Consider the following 24875-nt stretch of genomic DNA (forward strand, 5'->3'; position numbering starts at 1 on the left):
TAAAGCCAATAACCATCTTATTTTTTGTAATGGTTTCAGTTATTGGCATGTTATAAGGTTCTTAAAAATAAAAGGGCGCCCTTAAAATGTTTTGTTGAACTAGGAGAGTATTTTTGCTGATCAACATGACTGCGGTAATTTTTTCAGTTCTTCTGTTATAACTGTATGAATTCAGTGCTTATTACTAGCTATTGTTAATGTCAGATACGCGGATGATGGGTTAGTAAGTATGCGTACTGTAAAAACTTCCTCAACTCGGCTTTATTGATTACTTCGCTCTTATCACTGACAGCAAAATCCTTTATTAATTTTCGCCAATATCATTTTGAAACACTGAAAATACAGGCACAGTCTGATAAAAATAAATCAGCTGGAAAATGAACTCTGAAAACTTATTCATAGAAAAACCCAACCAACACAAATAATTTATTGCAAAAAAAAAACCAATGGAAACCACAAAGCACGGTGCGTGAGAATGCGAAACGAGCAATAAAAACACGATAGAAATTGTACTTAACTTAATCCATCTAACCGGAATAGTGCACAGCAGAAAAGACACATCTCTGGTTTATGTCGAAGAGCTGCCGGAATGGGACAACGTCACACGGATACACAGTTTGAAGGGTTTCTTAATTTTGTGAAAAGCAACATCTGGATTACCACACACACTGGAAACAGGATCTGGCCAATAATTTAGTCGTAGCGCCGCTGATATTCCTGATGCCATTTGTTCAAATCCAAATTCAGCAACACCACGCTGCCGTTATTCAGGCCCACTAGAATAATCCTGAAAACCATAACTTCGATTAGTAATGTTGCTGCATAAATAATAATGACGTATATTTTCGTAACCCCAACCATAATTAAGTAAATTAAGTATTACATTATTGCCGAATTAAATTATTATGCACGCAACTATGCAACGCAGATTTTCCCCTACAAGCAGAAATACGTCAACCGAATCATCGAAAAGGGGAGTATACATCTTGTCATACCTATGATCGTGCGAAAGAGCCAACGATCGGATGGATGCATCCAGCGACGGATAAGAATACAGTGGATTAACGGAAAATGTCCTCCACAATCGCACAATGCCTTTATCACCACCAGTCACGAAATATTCGCCATCGCGTGTAATAGCCATCGCCTAAATCGCAAAATGTCAAATTACAGTGTGAATCAGAATATTCTCAAAAATTATTGCTACCACAAGTTTTACATTTTGATCGCCCAGACCATAAAATAACCTGCACTGAATAATTTAATTGATCTTTGGCAAAAATGTCCAACAATGCATGAATTTATCAATTTTAAATCGTTATAAACGTTTTAGCTTTTACATGTACTGCGGTTTTCTTTGGGGCAGTATGATAAGCTTTTGTTAAAAAATGCACTGCTTATTTCCCATACAGAATTGATAAATAAAAGATCATGTTGCTTTCCGTACCTCAATTTTCTCCGGTCCCGTAGCCGCTCGCAATAACTTGCCGTTTAGAGAATATACGGCCACATTGGCTCCATCGTATTTCACCAGCAGCATGCCCTCGCGCGCCATCATCAGCAGATCGGGACTCTTGAAATCACCGGGAATTTCCAGCGAACGAAGAAGTTCGCCTAATGTACTGTGCATCAAAACTGGACCGCCTGCAAGAAACTCTCTTTTACACAAACTGTAGTTTACCCACGAGATTGGCGCCGTACTATACCTTTCGAGGCACTCAGAACTAATCCCAATTCCGCCGAAACCACCAGCGATACCACCGTGTCTTCATGTCCGGTCAGTGTCGCTTTAGCAGTTGGTGGCTCTCCTAAACAACGTGTATGTTAACCGTGAAAATTAAGATTTTAATGCGCGTCTACTGTGATAGTTCAATTCTGCTCTATCTTTTACATGTTGCTTTTAAAACTTTCAAATTATTTTCCTTGCAACTAGTCACATAAATCCATGTAACCAGACACATAAAATACACGGCCTAACGATTAGGATTGCACTTTCTAATTTCTGGAAAATTTAAAAGAATAATAAAATTTAAAATTCATTATTTACAAAAAAGTTGTTTACTTCGAATTTTAAGAAAATTAGTAACGGACCTGCAGTGTTGGAATCCCCGGCAATGCACTGATTCCTCGCATTCCACACCCACAAGAGCACCGTACAATCCTCGGAGCCAGTGGCCACATAGCAGTCCGAGGTAATGTTGCATTCGGACCGCGTCACACAGGTCACCGTTCCGTAGTGTCCATACACGACTTGCACCAATCGGCCTTCAGCGGACAAAATGTCAAATACTTAATGCATGTCAGTCTATCTGTACAATACAACAGCATACCGGTATCTGTGTTGAAAATGCGAAAACTATGGTCCCAAAATCCACACGCAAAGATGAAGCGGCTCTCCACCGTGGTCGTGAAACTGCTGGAGCGCAGCTGTATTCTCTGGTCGAAATCACTGCCGAGATTGCGGCGGGAAGGACTATTAGGAGGAGGGTTTGTTGCTGGAAGGAAAACAGCGAAAATTCTAATTTTCGTAACAGGTCACATTTAACATGATTTTCAACGTGAACGGTAAACGTATTAATGCAAGGCAATATTATTTTTCATACGCTTCCAAGTCCTTTTTCATTCCGCCATATCAAGTTTTCAGTCCACTTCGAATACTTAGGAGGACTTAAATGAACTGATTCAAAAATTCAAATACTAGAACATCAAATGAAAATTAAGTCCTCAATATCGAAAAATAAACGAGTGTGAATAAATACGTAAATAAATATGCAAATATCGAAATTCAGCGCAAAAGAGGAATTTGAAATACGTGGCACAGCGCATAAAACCATACCAACAACTGGATCGACAGTAATAAGTGCCGGTGTCTGGGAATTGGGCTCCGCGACAGAATCAGTATACGCTGATGTACCGCCCGCTGGCTGACCGCTACCGGCGTTCCAACGGTTGACGGCAAACGTATGATTGGAGGCGATGGTGACGACACTGGGCGCCGGAAGCTGCGGGAACGTATTGGCAGCAATGTGGCAGATGGGTGATTTGGACGGGAAGCGTACAGGCTGGCCACAAACATCCTCCAGAATCGGTCGGAATATCATTGGACTCTGTCGAGAAAATTGTTGTTACAGTACAAAACAATTGATGACAACAACCACCGAAAAAGAACGACAAACTAAGACAACCTGCAACTCTATAGGAACTTAACGTACTAAAAATGTTTTTTAAAATAGTGAACAATTACCAACCAGGTCGAAAACGACCTTGAACTGAATCACCACACTACAACACCAATTTACCATGGTTAGACCATCCGTGCGGTTTCAATCGGTCCGATTTTTCACAACTAATACTGTCAGCTCAAACGCTTCTATTTTCTATTTTCACCATTAAATTTCATAAAAAACTTTAAACAAAAGATACAGCTTCAGAACAATCACAACAGAAGGGGCAGAAGCAGACGGCAGTTGGCAACTTACCACGTGCATGAGTGAACTGCGCGGTGTGTGCGGTTCGCGCAGCAGCTGTGTCGGTGTCTGGCCAAAATTACGGATCTGATTCTGGATGGCTGCCTTCATGATGGGATCATCCATATTCTCCAGGTCAACACTGCCTTCATATGTTAAATAATAGAAAACGTTGCAGGCACGCACAGCTTCCGGACCGCGTTGTTTGTATCCGAATATCAAATCGATCTGCATAAAAAGGACATCAAAATTAACAATGATGACAATCAAAGCTCCCCGACAAAAGTTCACGTACCCATTCGTGCAATTGACAGGATACGAATTCCGACTCCAGAGCCTACACAAAAATTTCGATACCTCATCAACCGAAACGTTATCAAATGCACTGCTTTACTGCATTTCCAGGTAACATTAGCAGCGATTAAGTATGAGAAAACAATCAGCACCGTTACACTACGAAATCCACAGAACTCTTTTCAAAAATTATTCTCACCATTCTGTGCAAACGGACAAATTCTTCGGGTGTGCTGGCCCACGCTGGTAGTGTTACATCAGTCACCACGTTTCCGTCGTCCTGTTGGCCAAACTGATAGCGGTTGCTGTTAACGAACATTTCCGGCAGATAAAAAAATTCCGGAATCAATTCTTTCACGTCCGAAGTGTCGCGTTGGCAGTTCTTCCACGCCTGCGCCACCGAGGCGAACGTGCGATCGGCATGGTCGAATTTCCCGCCCTGGAGATTAAGGAAGAAGGTCGTAAAGGGTTCCTGCCGCATCAGCCAGGATAACGTAAAAGCAGCTGTGGAATAATGGGTTCCGTAGTGGAAAGCTGGGATCTGTTCGTGCTCCCATGTATTGTAGCGTTCTTCGAAGAATTTCCGTCGGCTCGGGTTCAATGCACCAACCGGCTGCAATCACAAAATACTGTATCTATTCGGGTATCCAAAAACACCTCATAAAAATTGTTGACGAAGGGCTTCTTAAACTTACTTTTGATAAGTCACGGTAGTTACTGGGCAATGTCAAATCAAGTTCTTTGGACTCATAATTAACTAGAATCCAAGGGAAGACCGGATACTGGTTCAAGTCATTATATGTCCGCCCTGTTAACAGACCATAATATTAATCAGAACAGTTAATCAACATTACAACACGACAGTAACTAAACACAGGGAAATTTCGCTAGAGCAGAAACCCAACACCCTTTATGCTCAGTTTCAATACCAACATGGTGTTAACAGTATCGTACACCACAATAGTCAACTGGCCATTCCTTGGTTGAACAAAAAATCATTCCATGATTTTTTTAACTGTTATCATATGAGTGCAGAATCAATGCACTTGGGCGATAAAAAATATTGATCACAAGATTTATTAATAATAGCAGAAAAAGTCACTTTCCAAATTAAGGAAAATTGCTAACTAAAACTGCGAAAACTTTCCAGCAACAGCTTTACGATTTACGAATAGCACTGCAATAGAACGCACTGGATTCAAAATCAGCCTATTCACTACGAAAGTGCACATGGACTACCGCATATTATGAGTAACACTCAATCCCTTTTCCACAAAAATTTGTGACTATCGACTTCCCCGTACAAGACAGTAACAACCCTCACCCGCAATCGTATTGAGATACATAAGGTATTCGAAATTGGAGATTTCCCGTCGTTGCCACTTTACGGTCATGTTGGACTGGCGAAAAATTTTCCTGGGAGACATCATGGATGCATAACTGTAAACAAACACTACATCTAAACAACTGAATAGGTCAAGCAAATTTTGCAGCTTCCATTTATTTCTTACAATTATTCCGAGAAACTGCGACCAAACTGTACTGCTGCACGCAAATAACATATTCATACCAACCAGCTTACCGGGATTGAGGAATTCCGTATTTGGTGCCAATTCCTACACCGGGGAGAGCGCGAACCACCTTCTTAACGGTTGCATGATCAGCAAAGGCGAACATAACCGATGCTACAAATTGTGCAACTGTTTTTATCAACCGCCCGACAAAGGTGTCAAACTGCAACACTTACAGCGTGTGGAAAGAAAAATCTCCAATGCCACATTCTGCAGCATAAAGCGTCGCGCAAAAATGGCCCGAATATCGTAAAAGCTCCAGTGTCCATGAAGGTTATCGCAGTAACGCAGAACCTGCCAGAGCACAGTTTAAAGCACCGTATGATCGTGCACGTGCATAAAGTACCGTATAATTCTCTTCGTAACGTGAGAAACAACCGTTTTTGTACGGCAAACCTTTTGAGTTTTGATAGTCGGAGATGAAATTGCAAAGTTTACGATATCTCATTGATAACGAAGGATAAAATAAACAGCAAATACCTCGGGGTCAGATGTTTCAAATTCATTATCATCTTCGTCCGCATCAAAATACAAATCATTCGAAGTGATGGATAAGGTTCCTTTCAACACGACACCGGGTGCAATTAATTTGCATTCAGAGGTGAATGTAACTGGACCTGCAAGAAGCATCCACCGGTTTACAATGCCAACCTGTTACTTACAGACAATGCAAAAAGATGGTTATCCACTTCGGCAAAACAATAATTAAAACCCAAAACCATAAAAAAACTCTTTCCATTTAAATAACTGCTAAAACTTCGCGGAACTACTCGTTGACGCTAAACAAGGATATAGTTTCCAGAATCATAAGCCAATCAACTACGACACAATACTGCTGCAACACATTACTAAGATAAGTGCCACTGTTTTGCACATTATGTGGGCATCATACATGTAACTATGCCTCCGTTGACTTATTATTGTTAAAGTAAAAACAAGAAGTAGGATTATGAACTATGCAAATTATACGAGATATAACTGAGATATAACTGACAAAGCTGGAAGACGTAGTCGAACCCTCACAAACCGGCATTTCTATAAGTACACAACAGCGACATTGCGCTGTTTAGATAATGTCGCTGTTTAGATCTTACCCATAGTTTTGGCTGTCGTGGTCTGGATATAGTCGATATCTTGATCTTCGGAGTTGGCATCGGAATCATCTCCCACCTCCAGAGGTACCTCTCGGTGACCCAGCCCCAAGGAAGCCAATTTGGCGTGAAGAGGCTCTTCGGCCTGCTGCATGGCGTCTTCGGTGACATCGGATCCTGTATTGCTGTTAGATCGCAGCACCGCTTCCGGATGATTGCTCCCGTATGGGTTAGGTACCAGTCGACGGCGCCGGCGACAATCGTCCTCCCAGTTATCCAGGCGCCAAAAGCGTTTCATCCGACTGCAACCAAATATGTGACTCCAAGCTTCAAAATGTCAATTTTTTTAATTCGTGTAAAACCCAAAATAAACCAGAATAACTAATCACTAAGAGTGTTTGTTATGATTCTATAAATCAGTTATTAATATTCCATACAATCACATAAAATTTTGTACAAAACGCAACTAAGTTCAGATAATTCATCACTTTGAAGAATTTTTATCATATCACTGTAAGGCAATGATACCATGTATGTCATCGTAAGGTACTTCACTCAAAAAAACTAAGCTTTTAAAAGCGAAATCACTGCATCCCAGTATCGTGATAAACCATTAATGGATTTTTAAGAATAACTAAATATAAAACGCTTCTTGTTTCAGTCTTCTAGGCCATATAAATCGGGCAGCTTTTCGAAACAGAAAAAAAAACCATATCTTCATAAAATTTATCTGCCCGTAAGCAATCCAAACTCACTTGGACTCGATGAGTTTCCATGTGCCCTGCTGATCGGTCATGACGCTCAGAATTTTATCGACTGTTTTCCTAGCGAAAGCATGATCCCTTCGTCTGGCTGAGCTGATTAATCGATCACACAGCTTGGCGTTTTCCCGATGTTGATGCAGTGTCTGCGCACACTGTGACTGTAATCAACAGGTGTTTACAGCTACAACTTCGGAAAAACTAAAGAACTACAAGTCACATCGGGAAATAAACTTCCGATGGAATAATATCAGTAACTCAAAATTTCACCCGTACGTACTGTACTGTACGTTGACAGAAACATGTATGTGATTTTTTACGAAACATGATTTTATATGAAACATTTTACGCAACGTTTCTAAATTTATCAATTTCGTTAACGATTATGCATAAAAATGGCTAAAATACTCATCGTGTCGATTATTCGATTGATAAAATATTAATATTATCTTAAGTTAACAAAGGCAACCTATCGTCTGTTGCATCTGAGAAATTAATTTTATCAATGGACTTATACGAATGGAAATTCGTCACGCACTGCACTACGATGTCATTCAAAACTGAGTATCAATCGCGTCAAACCTCAAATTCTGCATGCTTAAGCACATCATCCGCTCGCATACGATTAAGGATGAATTCGGCTTCATTGGCCACACGAACAATATGGTCTTTCATCCCGTGTGACAACAAACGGCCTTCATTGACCAGCTCAATAAACGCCAATCCCGCATGCTTCTGCAGGGAGTTCTGCCATTCTTGGGAGCACAGCAACATTACCAATTCAACAACGGATGAGCTATCTTTAAACGTAGAAAGACCTAAAAAACACAAGAATGGTTTTCGCTAACTACAAAATAGCCGAACAACAAAACCAAAAACTGTTCACATAACGCCGAGAGCAACTCTATTTTATACTCTTCACGTAGGCTAACCTTTGCCTTCAGCCAACAATTCTTGATCATGCGATCCAATTAAAGTTTTCGTCAAAAACGGTGTAAAATCCAGGACAATTTCCCGCAATAACGCCGCCGTCGTGCCCAGGGCCTTCTCCAGTTTCTCCGTTAAATTAGCCACCGACACCGGTGCCACAGCAAAATTTGCGGCATTCCGAGGCAGCTGACTGATAGTGTATTTGGGTGTCATTTCATCCGAACCCGCTGATTTATCCCCCTCGACATTGATTGCCGAAATACCTTCTTGAGAGCCATTTAACGACGCCGTCGAATGGACCGGTTTCAAACTCTCGCTGTCAGAAGGAGCGGTAATTTCCCCTGAATCCGCCACGGATGAAATGGAACGGGTGGAGGCGTCCTGATCATTAACGGAAGCCGTGCGCGATAGTGAAACACGCTCCAGAACTTCCGCGGCGTTAGCTAATTCTTCAGGGTTGGCGATAACTGCGGCAACAGGTGGTTAACAAACAGCTACGCAAATAAATGAATAATAAGATAATTATTCATCCAACCTTCGGGTTCCAGAATGTCGCGGTAACGGGAAACCATCAGCACGGAAACGAAGTATAAAACGGCTAACGCCAGAAATTGCGCCTGCTTAGTATCCTCCTGAATAACAAAAAAAGGTTATTATGCTTTCAGTAAAATCAATACGACAAAAATTCGTCTGATGGCAAAACCGCTTTATACCGTTGAAAAGCCTATAACTCTCCAGGGAGACAAGAAAGCCCAAAATCTACAGTTAATCTATGCTTACAATATCACGGTAAACCACAGCTTGCAGCCGGTTTATATCCATATCTTGCAGAAGTTTTTCCATATCAGTTACCGGATGTTGACCCACCAGGTTTTCCACGATATTCTATATAGTATAAAATTTCAGCATACACTTACAAACGACATCAGTTAACGCAACGCACTAGCCCATTAATCGAAGTAAGATTCTCTTGCAAATGTCCCGCAAACGCACAGCTGTACCTTTGGTGTAGGTTGCACGCCTCCGATCAAACTTTGCATATGCTCCAATTTCCGCACATCCACAGGTTCCTCACCGGGCAGCCTTGGCGTTTTCGGTTTGGCTTTTTCACGACATTCCAAACAATTCCGCACAGCATTAGTGCATACTATCGAATTAAACGAATCTTCTAAAAATACCGCTCTTAACAGCTTTAAATAATTGTCAATTACCCAAGCGCAAGCACTGCCGCAAAATTCCTCCCTTCCGCATTCCCTTTTCCTTTTCCAAGTTAGCCAGATTAATCGGCGACGCGAAACATAGTACATCAACCAAATTGACCATCCGCTGCAGGAAACCAATGACAATATCAATAGACAAGCCCTGACTGGGCTCCACCATATCGATTTCATTTTGCGGAGAGGTGGCACACGCCAACAGCGGCAACAGTCCACCACAGGCAATAATCAAGTTGTCCACGCTCTGGGATATCATGTGCAAGGTGTTGGTGATGAACACCTCGTTTTCCGGAGCCTTAACAGTTTCCAGGACCGTTTTAGTGTTGTGACTATGAAAAAAATTTCCAAATATTACATTACGAAAAAGATAGAAAAAACATACTTTTTTTAGATTGTTTTGATAGGTCATCTAGTTAACCGTCACTGCTTCAGATTTCAAAGATCATCAATCGAGCCTTCTCACTACAGAAGTACAGATATTGCTTAACAAACGGCAGCATACCTTCGCCATGCTTGGATATCTGTTTCAATAGAAAACAGCAGATCGGAAAGCAGTCGCTGATGAATTGCCGACCACCGGAAATCCGGGATTCTGAATGCCGGTGGCGTTGGCCCCGAGTGGAATACTTGCTGTCCGCTGGGTTTGCCCACTTTGGATAAAGCCGGTGGACGTTTATCTTTGGGAATCGGGGTGACTTCTTCCGATGTCAAACTGATTTCAGTCATGGTTATGGTGTCTGTTGTGACATTCGTTTCTGTCGGCGAAAACGACTGCTCCGTATCGGTCGGTAGATCCGACAGTGTGCCATTGCTCATGGATCCAGGAAGCTTCTCGGATGGGGACTGAGGAGATATTCCGTACGCCTTACTAACTTCCAAACGGAAATCTTCGAACGAAATCTACAAAACAATGACAAAACGTTCAACCACAGGCGTTTATGCAGCATCTGCCAGATTCCAGATTTATATAATCTGAATCTCTTCAAGAAACATGAGAATAAAATCTCCTGGAAGGACAAAACTAGGAATATAATCCGGAAGGGAACTAAAGCATTCAATCAAGCCGTTATCGCTCAGTAAATCAGAGAGAATCATTTCGACCAGCCCGAATCTGCGTAGACATTTTTATAGAAACTGACTAATACTGAGGGAAACAAATTTGTATATATTTCAGATAGGTAATGCTCGTTCTTGCATAGATATTCTCAGTTCAAACGACTCCCAAAGGCGCATCATACATCGTAATATACTTCATTATGTAAAACAAACTCTACAAAGCTAGCGCATGAATTTTATTTACATATTTGCGAATCCAATTGCATTCATTTGTTTTTCAAACAGCAAATGTCCACTTGTTACATAATTATACACATCGAAATCACAAGGGAAATCTGTGGTAATTATCGTACCTTGGAGTGAGCTATGGATAAGGTATCCACCCAGACCCTCCATCCACCATATTCATGTTTTATGGCGTGGTACAGCAACATTCGGAATAAACTGTGTACCATATCGCTCACTTTCTGTTCGTCAGGGTTCTGCGGGTACACGTATGCCAAATTAATCAGCCATTCCTGCCACACTGACATCTGGAGAATTATTCTAGAAATATGATCAGCCACTGAACGAAACGTTTATTTCGTTATGCAAATGAAAACCAGTCCAACCTTTTGTTATCGCGACTATTAGAGCACAGGATCATCATATCGGAAAGAAAAATCTTCTTTAGCTCCAACAACTCTGGCATCTGCTTAGCATTACGCAAAAGCACCGCAATTACTTTCAACACCACTGCAAATAAAATTATTGAACAGCAAATAGTAAAAAATGTTGCGCATGTCGGCGAAAACGATCTGATGAGAAATCAAGGTAATAGTGTCTTCACTACCATACAGACGTCCAATGCGTGGTTTAAAGTCAGTTCACTACTACAATTTCTCAAACGGTACACTACTATGCCTAGTTTTACTTTCATGCAACCGTAAGTACCATCTTCAAACAACCTGCGCACACAAAATCTCGCGCTTACAAGGATTTTCAAACTTCAGGCTGCTCTCAGGATCAGGATGACGTGTATATATTATTTGGCTTGTAACCGACTCCGTGAGCACCTAAACAGCGAAATAGGTCTTAAAAGTTAATCACAATTCACAAAGCATTTATACGCATTCTTACCTCAAAAAGAACATTATACACCGCAACGCTGATGGAATCCGCATTTAGCAGCAGTCGCTCAGAAAGTAGTGAGTACAAATTCTGCGGCTGCATAACATCCGATTTTCTTCTAGAAATTACAAACATGATATACGTCAGTCTATATGAGCACGGCAGATATTTTCCTTTCTAACTGAGCATACTTTGCTGTGCAGTGTCGTAAAAAGAAAGCCAAGAGTTTCATTGCCTGGATGCGGATGATTTCGCTCTTTGATGCCAATAACTTGAAGACAGACCTGAACACAACAATCTCATTCAAATTTCACACAATCTACTTGTATATGCGGCAATCATATACCGGATTCCTTGACATCGGTCGAAACTCGGCACCAAAGATTGTGGATGTTCGGACATGAGGGCAATCATCAACTGCAGGACGTCATGGAGATTGTCGTCTTCGTAGACAGTGTGGAGATAATTCAGTACGCTATCCAGCTCATCGTCTTCTACTCCTTCGCCCTTTAACACCAACTGCTTAACGAACAATAAGAGATACGCACGGATATCCAGGATGGACTTCCGAGGTGGACGTAATTCTTCACCTGTTTCAAAGATTTGATCATGGATTCATGGTAGCATAAACACTTCTTTATTAATTTAGTCAAAAATAGCGTCAATCGTACAGCGACAAATCTGAAATAAGTTAAATAACCAATAACAGACATGCAGCAAAGATTTCATACAATCTAACAACTGGTACACTTTTCAACATTAATTATGAAGAATATTTTAAGACAAATTTGCCGCGAAACTTATGTATGTACTGAGATAATTTATCTATGCGGCTGACAGAGTTCGCAATTATAAAACAGCTTATAGACTCGTGGAATACAGTTTCAGCAACTTTCTAAAATGTAAACGTACTTTCTGCTTTGCTTTCAATTCCGCTCCGATTTGTAGGATTGACAACGTAGTAATAATGCTTGAGCGCGTGCATAGTCTGAATGACGGTACTGGTCCGGCGGATATTGCCATAAATGGCCGCATTACCCACGAACTCTGTGGCCAAATATGTATACAAATCCATCTGCACCTTTACACTAGTGTGTATCCACAATCCCGGATTGAACAACAGGTAATCAAACAGCTGCTTCACTAGCGGTAAAGCATTAGGAATGTTCAGCAAATGTCGCGTCATGGTCACAATGGCGTGAAGAACTTCTTCCGTAATATGCTGCCTGGATGCCTACAAAATTGCGTTTTCAATTAAGATAATGTTTACGAAATAAATGCGCCAGACATCTCACTTTTCCCAGCATATAACTCAGAATCATGAAGCCGGTACTCTGGAGCATATGCTGCTGGACTGCCGCTGACCGCTCCAAAAGACCACCGATGAACTGCAGTAATGCTCCACTAAAATATTCAAAAATAAGAAAATTTGGTTAACAGATTTTGCGAAAGCATATTATGCATACCAAATCGTATAATCAATTTTCGGGGCTTCATCAGTGATAGATTCAACTGGGCAATCCAGTTGTTCGAACAGTGGAAACAGAACCTGAATGCCTCCGATCGAATGGAGTGTACTGTAGATCGAATGTGTAACGACAGCTTGTACATCCTAAAGAGCGAGAAAGTGAGAATCAAAACAATATCAAATGAGCAGTAATTTAAACAAAAATGGTATGAGATTATGTTAGCTAAAATCTCTAATTACGTAGCTCTCAATATATATAAATTCTGCTTTCCCATGAACATTCACCCACCCGCTGCATAAGTGCATGAGGTGAATGCAGAAAATACTGGTTCGCTTTGGGCGACGATTCCAGGCACAACTGAGCATCACAGGCGACCGGATTGTACAGAAATACAATCGCATGACACAGGGTGTTGTCATACAGAATCTTCCGTAATTCCTCCGACAACTCGGGCTTTTCGTTCTCATGACGGAACTGATTCTGTAAACAGCAACAATCGTTGTAGTAACTTATTAATTCCCTCGAACTTCCGTAAGTCACTCCAAATCCACGCTACCTTGTAATCCGCTCCTAAAGCATGTATACCAAAGATTTGCTGGGGAGTAAGCGCCTCGTTAAAGAGATACACCGAGGACATCTGCCCGCGGAATGTGGTGTCTTCCGTTTGTTCGCCGCTTCCACCAATGTAACAACGATCAAATGTCTGCAGCACAATTATTATGTAAAATATTGCAAGTCAGTCAAATTCCAAACAACTGTTTACGAAAGAACACACCTCGCTTGTGTTAACAAACCAGCTCACATCCGTAGCCGACACTTGCTGGCCATTGACGGAACATCGAATCTCACTGCGACTCCAACGATTGTACAGGTAAACGATGCTAATCATGTACCACTAAGAAATTACAAAAAAAATGCAAGAACCTGTCAATGAAAATTCACCAGCGATATATGCACATAATTTTAGCCAAGTTGGAAGTCCATTTCATAAAAATTATTTTATTTGAAATACATTTGCGTAGTCGCGTAAAGAGATGTATCATCGCATGCCAAAAAGCAGACAAATTATATTCTCGCCTTTCCCATTGTTCATATTTCTAATCCAAGCAAGTTTACGATGACTAATTACCTTTCGTGGCTGAAAATCGAAGAACAGCGTATGCTGAATGCCTTTGCCAACGACTTTCATGCATGTGAAAACGATCCCACCGGGAATAAAGTGGGCGGAGTATCCCAGGCCTTTCTGCGTGCGAAAGCTGAAGAGATGCAGACGTTCCTGGTCTGTCACGACGCTGCTCTTCGGCTCCAACCGGAACCATGTCGAATACGTAAAACCCGACTGACAAGGCCATTTAGCGATGGGCGGAAGTGCTATCACCTACATAGGGAGAAAGCATGGTTGTCAGTACTCAGTAACAACAAGACAGTACTCTCTCCGAGATAAGTTAATTTCTAAAAAGAAAAAAAATTCAAAATTACTTGAACAGTTCGCTGCGCAATTGCCTACCGAACGTACAACCGTTTCATTACTTTGCACCGGTCGTGGGAACCGAAATTAATAATATTATGCAACACCTGTAAGGTTTGAATTCAACGGACATGTCGCACCAACAGGGAAATCAAAATTCAAATTATTAAAAGAAACAATAATTCAAAGAAGGTCACGTGGGTTTTGGTTTTTAAAATTACGAGTAGAATTACTGGTTCCGGAGCCAAGGCCGACACTAACGAAATGACGGCCCAATAACTGTCACGTATTTACTGAGTGTACAACTACACTACCAAATTCGTACACATAGCGTTCAACCAACCTGTTCACAACTACAAGTTCGCTTTATATCGTAAACACCACATCCATCGTGGATCAAAATATCTAATAATCAAACAGTAGAGCAAATATTAGCATCTCTTACCGAACCAGCCGTGCCCGGAAAGCTGAAAAAGCAATCCGGACCCTTTCGCTGGGGCATCTGCTGCAGCACCGATAGTAACTTCGGCGTGTGCCTCGGCAAAACCTTCCTGTCCACCGCTTGAAACGCTTGAAATAATTGTTTCAACTCCCGCACGGTGATGTTGTAGCTAGCCAGCAGTCCCAACAATTCAATCAAAAGAGCTAAAAGAAACAGCCTTGCAATTACACATGAAGACATGAATTTGTTAGCACTTACATCCAACCACATCATCAGACCGAGGAAGACGTTCCAACAGCATGGAGAGCATATGACAGTCGGTGCAAATTTGCAGATTCAGAAGACTTTTCTTTAAAAATGCCACAATAACACTCCACACTTCCGCCTATTAACGCATTACATATGTAAATTTACAATGTCAACTATCAAATCATTTCTGAAAAAAATTGGAAGGTAATCCGTAAAAGATCATTATTTTTGTTGCAACTAACACAATACTTTTAAACAACACGTTTATTCACAACTGTATTGCCCCTTCTCACGTTTTCTATTTCGAATACAAGCAACAAACAAGAAAACGGTCACAAATACAGAATGTACTCGTAAACTGCAATTCAACGGATCTTTTTCATCCTTGTAAAAAGTATGACTGAGTAGAAGTACGACTTTCACCTGTAAACTGGGAGGACACTTGTCGAGGAACTCCGTAACCTGAATTAACCGTTCTGGATTTTTTACGGTATGATTTAGTTCCATGTCGAATTCGCCATCCACCAGCTGCAGAAAAAAAGTGACAATATACTGAACAAGTAACGATATACTCGTATATACCAGGAACTAAATTTGATCAAGTATCGCAAGCGATCCAGCCAGCGATTATAAAGTACTGCATAAAGTAAAAACCCAGTAAAAGTTTTCGCAAAATCAGAATAATTATAAGCAGTATCCATTTACCAAAGACAAATCAACGATACAACAAGGAAGAAAGCGTTGGCAAATGAAGCTAATGCTCATCTGTCTACTGCCATCGTTACCATCTTTATTACAGGTAATATTTCACATAAATTTCCTAAAAAATTTTCAATTTAATCAAGTTCGCAGTTCAAGTAATTTTAATATTATCACGCACACTCTATAAAACCTCCCAGCTACGGGTAGGCGTAAAAACAGCGCATTTATTTTGTAGAATGCAAATAAACAGGTAATAAAAGGAATTTCACTCGAATTTCTTTTCACATTTTCCCTTATCATTATCTCAAGCCATTATTTTGGATAACTTTTTTGAATATCAGCAAAATCATTAAGGGAATTAATCGGTCCATGCACTCTGTTAACGGCGCTGAACAGCCATTAAATCTAATTTAGATCACCGTGATGATGAAGTCGGCTTACATTTTCCATTTCATACACTGCATTTTGACAGTTAAAAAATCATGAAAGAATGGGAGACTTTAAGTTAACAAGTAAACTGTCTCACAGTTCTGGCAATCAATAAGCAACAGACTACATGCTGTGCTGAAAGAGTCCATTAATACGGCTTTTATAATCTATCGATTGTGATGGTTCAATACATAAACATGCGATCCGATAAGCGCAACCGGAATTCAGCCATACTAATCAAATGCCAACAATCGGAGGCGCAAAAATCAATGAATCCTCTCCAATTGTCCTTAGCAGACTTTACACACACTTCTTTATAGGACAAATTCAATACAAAATTCTGTTGACTTATACCATACGACGAATCGCATGAATTTTTAACACTAACAATAATTTTCACTTGTTTACAAAACTGTTTTCAGCACACACCGCTGCAAAAATGTTGAAGTACTAACATTTTCCGGTAACTACTCACCCCACGCACAACGCGCTCAATTAATACAGGAAACAAAAAATATTCCATTATAAAAAATTTTATGAAGACACTTAAAGTTCAAAATTTAAGATCAAAAGATGTAGAAGTATTAATCAATTTTTTTACCGTTCAGGTTTTAAAATTATACAAGAAATAATATCCCAGTATATTCTCGATTCAGTGAAGTGAATGAAAGGTCCAGCACTTACTTACACTCTGTACCAATCCGTGAAGTACCTGCTTTAACAGTTCTGTACTGGAAATGAACATTCTAGAAAAATTTCAGGAAAACTAGCACTTAAAAAATTCCTTTCGGTGAAATGCTTCAGTTAAACGTTAAAAAAAATAGTATGCAAACACATAAAATGCAAAAACAAAGGATCAGGAGAACTGCAACTATAGCTCAAAAACCACTCTATTTATCAAACATTCATAGTAAACATTTATGTAACTTCTTAATCTTCTAAAATTAAACTGTTGTTCTATTAGCACAACAACAACAAGCAAAATAATTAGCTTTTTCAAGTCCACATTAATTAACGCTGACTTACCACATTGAGTGCGATATCGGCCACCTGCTGGCTGGTGAGTGTTCCCTTGGAGAAGCCCTCCAGCACGCGCGCCAGGGCATCCCCATCCGTCACCACCTCATCCACACGCAGCGTCTCCGGCTCCTTAATCCGCTGCAGCTCCAGCGGTATGTCATGCAGCTCCTGCAGGCTCTCTTCCTCATGATCGGAGGGAATCGGAGTGGCATCATCCTCCGTCACCGTCGTCTCCAGCGGAACATCCACAACAGGCGCCGCTTCTTCGTCCACATCGCGCACCGCCGTTCCCGGGATGCTGGTCACCTGCACCACATCCTCCGTGGTCGGGTGGTCGGTATACTGCACCTCCACCGTGCTGGTCGGGGAATCGGTGCGGGGCTTATCATCGGAGACAGCGTGGAGTGCTGCGTCACCCGATGCCACCAGGTCTTCGCTGTCTGATTCTGTCACGACGGTTTCGGTCGGTTCAGTCGGTGATGGATGCGGCGATGACGGTGTGTCTTCCGAATCCATCATGACTGATGATTAAACGGATGAAATCACCACTAACCAAAATAAATTCAATTAAGAGGGGAAATGGAGAGGAAATTGTGCGTAATGGTGTAAATAATACATCTCCCTGTAAACTGGTGCACATCGTACACAGTGACAGCAGGGCATCTATGCTAAGCACAGGATAAACAACAGCAGCCACCTGTATAATCTACTGCGCAGCCTGCGCTTATAACAAGGCGAATAATGCAATGCAGGACTTTTACCCAGTTTTATTCACATCCGGAGGAAATGAACTTCGTCCCGCTTAAAACGTAAGCTCTCGGATTATGGATGTGCCCAAAATCAGATACTGATGGTAAATAAAAATAAAGCAGTCCGAAATTCAATTAACTAATAAGTATCAATTTCATTAATACTGAAAATTTGATAGAAGTTTTGGTTTTTGATCCGTCATTTTCAAAATTTTTCAGTTTTTAAGTTGCTATAAACGTGGATTGTGGAAACACGGATAAACGTACGGCGACATACGTAGCGTAGTGGCCGTACGTTCAATAGCAGATACGCTTTTGTTGACATGACGTCCGTTCGTGACGCGACAGCTGGTACAAGCTGTACGGAGGAAAGCGATTTTGCTACCCGTCGTTGCTCATGAATGAATCACTCTGCTTTCCCATTTTAAATTTTCCCGTTTCCGTTCTACCATTGCATTTGACTTTTTTGTGTTTCCACTCAATATATAGGCACAATTAGTGTGCATTTGTTGACTTTTTACAGCTGATTGTTGTATTTTTGTGTGAGTGATGTGATTTTAAAGTTTTCTTTGGGGATTACAGCAGATATTTCGAAGGGATTCGGACGATACGATATCCTTCTTTTCACGCCTGGATTTGCTCATTTGCAGTTATATTTCTTGAAACATTGTGAGTTTTCTGTTTTCATGTGATTCGGGTCGTCAACCTTAGCACGAGAAGATGTCCCACTGGTTTCATCGAAATCCCATTAAAGCAACGGCACCACAGAAATTCGATGTGAAAGGATGCACGACGGACGGACAGGCTTTGAAACTATGCGGGTAGGTCCCGGTAGGACTGTAAGAATTGCCTTCGCTTTGCACGGCTGCATCTAGTTAAATTGGTTAATCCCTGTTAAATGTTAATTGATAATTAGCATTTCACTGTGTTTGTCTTGGTTTACGTTCAAATGCATTCTTTCCTTAGACCTTCTGATTTTTGGTTTGAATTTTGAGCTGTTGCTTTCCTAAACATGACGAAATACTGCTTGTGGAATTGTACTTACTTTGAGATTCGTATGTCAATCAGTATGTGTGCATTGCGCAGAAATCATGATAAAATATGATCGTTTTAGATTTTATTAGCGTTGATTAGCTATTTTTATGCTATTAGTAGTACCTAATACCTAGTACTTCATTCACCATGCAAAAGTCAACTTTAAAACTTAATTATGGTCATCGGAATGGCTTCGTCCCTTCGAAATTCTAACGGATTAATGTTGTAAAGGATTTATTTTGTATCCACGTAGTAAACGTTAAAAATAACAGTTACTGTATTTTTTGTAATTTAATTTTGAGTTGTTTTGTTTAACTGTTTTCCAGAGATCTCCGGCAATGTCGAGCGCAGCTGTTAACCATCCTCACATCACCATCCCAGAGTGTAGCGGATGTAGTAATGGCATACACCAACTACGTCTCCCTACTGCAAGGTCTACTACAAGCATGTGATGAACGCGGCGGGGAAAGTAAACTGCGCTACTTCTACATGTTCCGCTGGTCCAATTCCATTATCCCGGATGCTTCCGTGGAGCAGCAGGATGCCATGTTTGAGCTGATTCATATTTCCATCAATCTGGCACTGTGGTATATGAAGCGTGCGGCTTTTGTCGCTTCCAAAGACAGGTACAGCGTGTATACTGTCGTGTTATGTCAATACTGTACCATTGATGCTGTGTGTTTGTTATGCTAGCATATCGGTCGATGAAGCTAAGGAGGTGCATCGATGCTTACGTTTGGCGGCGGGCGTTTTCAAAGAAATGCAGACCAACTATACCGGCAGATTACTGGGCGAAACGCCCAAATCCACCGATGTGGATTCCCGGGTTTTGGTGGCGTATGTTAATCAGTGTTCCGCCGAAGCCCAAGAAGGTGAGAAAACGGTGGCGGTTGGTGTATCGTTTGTGGAAGTTTTTTTGTTTGTTGTAGTGACCATTGCACAGGCCATTGAACGGAAGCATGCACCAGCCCTTATATCTGCCCTTGCCAATGAAACCGCCAAATTGTTTATTGGTGCTGATGCGTCGTTGGCTAAAGTTGAAGAAGTCTACGTGGGAAAATGGCGCAGATACCTCCAGTTGAAAGGAGCCATTTATGAAGCATGCGTGAGTGAAATCATCAGTTGCAGTTCTGGTCATATGGAGCGCATAAATATCACTACGTTGTTTTTTAGAAATGCAGTGTATCATCGTACTTAATTTAGCGGTATGATCAGTAAAGATAAAGCGGTACGAGTACTTAAACATAGAAATGTGATACATCATAAAAATGTGAACTGGCAAGAATACGAACTTTTCAAATATAGATGCAGAGAAGATGTATAAATATATTTACACTACTCTAGATAAGCGTTCGTATGATACAGACTTCGGACATTTCTCTTTTACTTCGAGATATGCAAACATTTTTTACAGGCCTACTGCTACTGCGGTGAAAATCTTCTAGCGCAGGATAAATGTGGGGAAGCAATAAAGGCGCTGCAAGAAGCGAACAAAGGTGCGACGAGAAATTGTTATGATTATGGAAACTCAGACATATCCAGTTACGTTGTACAATGTTTGTTGCAGCTTTTGATTCCTCGCTTGAACTGTGTAAAGAGTATGCCAAAGCCAAAGGAGTCGGTTCCACTGTGAAGCCGGAGCAACACATCTTTTTCCGAAACCTACGAGCACGCGTTGATCGTACTTTGGAGAAATGCGAACGCGAAAATGGCATGATGTTAGTATTATTTACAGTTTTTGATTTTCATCCAATAAGGCAACTGGTGTATGACTTCACAGTTATCATCAAAAAGTTCCTGATGTTCCCCCGGAACTGGAAATGAAAGCCACCTTCGGCCTGGTTAGTCCAGAAACATTCACCTTGCCTCCATTGCATCCACAGTGGACGCCGGCAACATACAAAGCCTTCGATTTGGGCCAAATCAAACGTGAAAACAAGGTTTTTAACGGAGTGTTTTAACGGATAGCTTGATGATGTTGGACTGTTATAAATTAGTTGACTAATCGTCTAAATGGCATTGCAACAGAATAACGGATGGGCCAAGAAAGGAGGCAGTCTTCCCCGTGTTGAAGAAGAGCCGATTCCTTTTTCCAAAGGCATGGAATCAACATCTAGCGGTTGTTCGATACAGTAATATTCTGGTGTCTTGCTCCTCCTGGTTCGAATTCCAAGTCAATGGATTTATTCTGACATTTACCGGTTGGATTTTGTTGGAAGTATTTTCTAGCACCTATAGAAGCATTAAGGCTCGTGATTTTTATTTTTAAATTTTAGGCATCTTGTAAGTGAAGCGCCGTATCTTAATTACTGCATAATGATTCTGTATTACTTGCAGAAATTATTTTTCACTCAAGAATTATGCTTTGAAAGGAAATGTCTATGGTTTTTACACCACTATTAGTTTTTGTGTATTGTCTGTATCTATTGTATATGTAATTTCAAAATATTACAGAAAGTTTTCAACGTTTATTCCGGAGATTGAACCGTAGTGCATTTTTACGAACATGCATACTGTGATAAATACTGAAGAAGCAGTACTTGAAGTACGAGTAGTTACGATACTTACTGGTTCATGGAAAATTGGAAATAAAATACGTTACCTAAGTACGGCAATACTTTGTCGCTGCAGTTTGATAGATAGCTAAATGTTACAACATAACACGACGTCTAAATATTTTGGAAAATACATAGTTCAGTCAAAGTTACTGCAGACCCTTTCAAAGCAAGAATTCCTGTGAGTACAAGTATACCGCTAGAAAATCAGAAAAGCGCTCCAGTTTCCATATCATAACCAATCTTGTGTATATACTTGATCTTCAATATTTTTGTTGCGGTGCTGTTTAATAGGACCAGGGCCTCGGTAATGGAGATGTTCTTTGGGTTCTGCAACAGCATGAATAATTTAAAAATGAACAAAAAAAATCACTAAACTTGCCTGCAAAAATTATGAAAAGTATTTTTTAATTTCCATCATTTACCGGCTAGTAACAATATCTATTACATTATGGCTGCGTGCACGGGTAAACACGGGCGCTGGCTGCGTGCACGGCTAATTTATTTAACTAAATTAATTTAATTAAAACATTCAAAGTAAGAAAAAAGCGTACACGGGAGACCAAGACGAAATGAAAATAACCACATAAAATATATTTGCACTACATATTCCTGGATCATGGGCCCATGGCATGTAAAAAAATATGTCAAAAAACCGGTAGAAAAACCGGTTGTGATTGTACAGAACGTGGGAAACTACGTATAAAACCTGTTACGGCCAAAATTCGACAGACGTGAAAAAATTAAAAAACGGCCGACACGTAAAGGTGAGAAAACTGAAATTTATAATACCGTGCACGCAGCCAACACCCGTGTTTTCCCGTGCACACAGCATCGACCTATTTATTATGGTAACCCCTGACGAGCACGTGCCCTTTCGTCCGTTTAAAGTTAAACTACAGGTACTTCCGCGGTCGCGGCTGTTAGTAATACTCACTTTCCAATCGATTTGCAAAATCAGATCTCCCACACGAAAGCTGGGTGTCCGTGTCCTCGTGATCATCAAGACTGTCTTATTGTCCAAGGTAAAACCGTCACAGTCGAATGATAAAGCCGAGTCGCTACCGCCCAACACAACCCGCTTTATATGGAACAGATTAGGCGAATCCTTTAGGCTCTTTTGGCAGTTCCGGAAAGGGCACCTTTTCTGAAGTATAGTAAGCGAATCAACATTATCGCATTTATCATTTGCGGTTCACTATCGTATCGTTCCAAGTCCTTACCACATTTCGTTCCCTTTTCCCGAATGAGACGATGATTTTATCAATATCGTCATCTGCTACGGATGGTTTATTGGGTTCCGAGGGAATAACATCCGGATCCGGAGGTTCAGCTCTTTCATCCATGCGTTCCACCCAGTTGTCCAATTTTCCTAGGACTTCTTCCATGCTTGTGCCCGTACAAACAGATTCTATAAATATACAGAGTAGAAAGAGGACAACCAAGATGAAGAAGCCGGCCAGCCCATAACATAAAACAATTCCCACGTTTCCCTGAAAGCAAACACTAATATAAAGATTATCCGTACACTGTAAAGTGCAACCTTAATCGTATATACTCGCATACCAGGAATTCAGTAAATGTTAAAGCACCATCTTTTTCTGCCGATTGATCCGTGGCAGAAGCGTTTGCATTGGAACTAGAGTGATTTGTGCTCTATAAAACAAACAGTTTACCGGTTGCAATCAAACATCACACCTTTTTTCCCCAGATTCGCACAGCTACCTCTAGCAGTACAATCAGTGAGTGCTTTTGTTACGTTTCAAAACGTTAAAGGTGTTATCAGTTTCGCTGCATATGTACGTTTTGAAAATAACTCAAGAAAGGGGTGGATAAAAATTTACAATGGTTCGCGATAAATTATCAATGAACTGGTAGAAAAAAGAACTGGTAGAAAGAAGCCAGCCGACTCACCGGGTTCTGTCGCGGCAGAGGTTTATAATTGCCACATACACCACCGTTTATTCGCAACAACCATAGAACGATGAAAACTTTAATCAAACCACATTTCAGCCCACTTTCCAAGAAAAACTTTTTCTTCGAAACACTCGTCTTGTTAGTGGCCGGCGTTGGTTTCGGGTGCGCTGGGCAGGAAATAACCGGTCGTCGATGCTTAACAGACTTCTTGAGCATAGTCATAGTTGTTAACTTGTTAAACAAATATTACGTTGTACAAAAATTCAGAGCGCCTCTGAAGTGTTGCACAGCAGCAGTAAAACGTCCATTCTTACTTCAGAGAACAACCGCAGTAACCGCACTGAAATCATACACACTGTAGAAATTGGAATATATAAGAGATATGTTCCGTGTCAAACACACTTTTTGTACTATGTTGCAAAAAGATGTTATTTACAAATCTGAAGGCATGCACTGCAATGTAGACGTGGAAAACAACAAATTTCACCGTTAAACTCTGGTCTCCGTACTTATACGTACTTCGTAGTTCTATAAATATGATTACCTATATCTGAAATTCGGAACAATATCCCGTATAACACAGGCAGCGATCGATACTCTTCGGCACCACCGTCTGCTTGGACCATACGAGTTTTCAGTGCAGACGCTTGGACATATAGGCGCACTGCGCTATCGTAATTACAGGACATCATGGAAATCACGAATACAGTAATCATAATGTGTCGCATTTATAGACAGTTGTGTGGCTGATTCAGTGGGCCGATTCAGTACTCTTCTGCTCCTTCACCCTTAAGCACCGGTACCGTATCCTGTCTGGACTTCCGAAAGCCAATGGGCTGTTTTATCATACAGTTCTTTATAGGCTTGCACTTTAAAAATCTGAAATATACTGTACGCATTTGAGTTGATTAAACCCAAATTAGGATTGTCTTGCAAAAACCGAAGTGTCTACAATTTCAATTATTAAGGATTATCTAAATCACAAATTACAACATAAGCTTCGTATAGCAAATCTGAATGCCATTTTAAAATTATTTTAAAATTATGGAATGCGTTGCATGCATTGCATCAAACAGCACTGCATCATGAAGCACAAATAAGCTAAGCTAAGTATAAGATTTTCTTGAAGATAAAAATTAAGCTAAAAAGTTATCCAGGATTTACTGCAGCAGTCATATGCATGGTAAAGATTCGCGCTTTTCGGTAATGATTTTTGTCTCCGGGTGGTGAATTGTGCTTCTAATTGAGCGTGCCGAGCGTAAAGTAGATTAAAGTAGTACAAATTTATAGAATACTGCTTTTTCGATAAGGTTTGAGTTATATATCACCGGGCCTATATAGTG

The 24875-nt window shown here is 40.7% G+C and overlaps 3 protein-coding genes across 3 annotated transcripts; 1 reads left to right on the plus strand and 2 right to left on the minus strand.

The window, feature by feature from the left end:
• Window positions 1-286: 286 nt before the first annotated feature.
• Window positions 287-18250, minus strand: LOC129582879 (neurobeachin-like). The gene is made up of 42 exons (XM_055474501.1): window positions 18038-18250; window positions 17283-17824; window positions 15549-15653; window positions 15135-15261; window positions 14880-15079; window positions 14096-14344; window positions 13742-13861; window positions 13523-13669; window positions 13255-13446; window positions 12964-13109; window positions 12793-12901; window positions 12410-12731; window positions 11844-12087; window positions 11689-11781; window positions 11507-11615; window positions 11361-11442; window positions 10999-11122; window positions 10741-10933; window positions 9834-10231; window positions 9326-9660; window positions 9116-9261; window positions 8895-8999; window positions 8650-8746; window positions 8117-8581; window positions 7767-8002; window positions 7179-7345; window positions 6427-6725; window positions 5813-5949; window positions 5509-5626; window positions 5344-5446; window positions 5086-5201; window positions 4457-4569; window positions 3961-4374; window positions 3763-3804; window positions 3480-3695; window positions 2837-3107; window positions 2331-2495; window positions 2092-2265; window positions 1707-1808; window positions 1448-1644; window positions 996-1147; window positions 287-787 (listed from the first exon to the last, which is right to left on the minus strand). Exons 2-42 carry the CDS (start codon window positions 17793-17795, stop codon window positions 694-696), a joined length of 7737 nt encoding a protein of 2578 aa, XP_055330476.1. The 5' UTR covers window positions 17796-17824; window positions 18038-18250; the 3' UTR covers window positions 287-693.
• Window positions 18251-18426: 176 nt separating this feature from the next.
• Window positions 18427-21655, plus strand: LOC129582575 (BRO1 domain-containing protein BROX-like). Its single transcript, XM_055474102.1, has 8 exons — window positions 18427-18846; window positions 19387-19686; window positions 19754-19932; window positions 19990-20165; window positions 20475-20556; window positions 20628-20778; window positions 20841-21000; window positions 21089-21655. The coding sequence occupies exons 1-8, from the start codon at window positions 18746-18748 to the stop codon at window positions 21194-21196; spliced, it is 1257 nt and encodes a 418-aa protein (XP_055330077.1). The 5' UTR covers window positions 18427-18745; the 3' UTR covers window positions 21197-21655.
• LOC129582576 (uncharacterized) lies at window positions 20798-24031 on the minus strand. Its single transcript, XM_055474104.1, has 5 exons — window positions 23530-24031; window positions 23182-23271; window positions 22839-23108; window positions 22553-22762; window positions 20798-21945 (listed from the first exon to the last, which is right to left on the minus strand). The coding sequence occupies exons 1-5, from the start codon at window positions 23752-23754 to the stop codon at window positions 21823-21825; spliced, it is 918 nt and encodes a 305-aa protein (XP_055330079.1). The 5' UTR covers window positions 23755-24031; the 3' UTR covers window positions 20798-21822.
• Between the last annotated feature and the right edge of the window lie 844 nt (window positions 24032-24875).

Source organism: Paramacrobiotus metropolitanus, unplaced genomic scaffold, assembly GCF_019649055.1.
Source record: "Paramacrobiotus metropolitanus isolate TYO unplaced genomic scaffold, Prichtersi_v1.0 Parri_scaffold0000008, whole genome shotgun sequence".
In the NCBI taxonomy this organism is placed as follows: Eukaryota; Metazoa; Tardigrada; class Eutardigrada; order Parachela; family Macrobiotidae; genus Paramacrobiotus; species Paramacrobiotus metropolitanus.

Excerpts from the sequence above, each read along its gene's own strand:
- LOC129582879 (XM_055474501.1), bottom strand. The coding sequence starts at position 17,795 with ATGATGGATTCGGAAGACACACCGTCATCGCCGCATCCATCACCGACT. Across the intron at positions 15,654-17,282 it reads CCGATATCGCACTCAATGTG|CTGGTGGATGGCGAATTCGA; the intron begins GTAAGTCAGCGT and ends TTTTTTCTGCAG. Across the intron at positions 5,950-6,426 it reads CACGACAGCCAAAACTATGG|GTCCAGTTACATTCACCTCT; the intron begins GTAAGATCTAAA and ends TGCTTCTTGCAG.
- LOC129582575 (XM_055474102.1), top strand. The coding sequence starts at position 18,746 with ATGTCCCACTGGTTTCATCGAAATCCCATTAAAGCAACGGCACCACAG. Across the intron at positions 19,687-19,753 it reads TTTGTCGCTTCCAAAGACAG|CATATCGGTCGATGAAGCTA; the intron begins GTACAGCGTGTA and ends TTGTTATGCTAG. Across the intron at positions 21,001-21,088 it reads AAATCAAACGTGAAAACAAG|AATAACGGATGGGCCAAGAA; the intron begins GTTTTTAACGGA and ends GCATTGCAACAG.
- LOC129582576 (XM_055474104.1), bottom strand. The coding sequence starts at position 23,754 with ATGACTATGCTCAAGAAGTCTGTTAAGCATCGACGACCGGTTATTTCC. Across the intron at positions 23,272-23,529 it reads CTCTGCCGCGACAGAACCCG|AGCACAAATCACTCTAGTTC; the intron begins GTGAGTCGGCTG and ends TTTGTTTTATAG. Across the intron at positions 21,946-22,552 it reads TTTTGCAAATCGATTGGAAA|AACCCAAAGAACATCTCCAT; the intron begins GTGAGTATTACT and ends ATGCTGTTGCAG.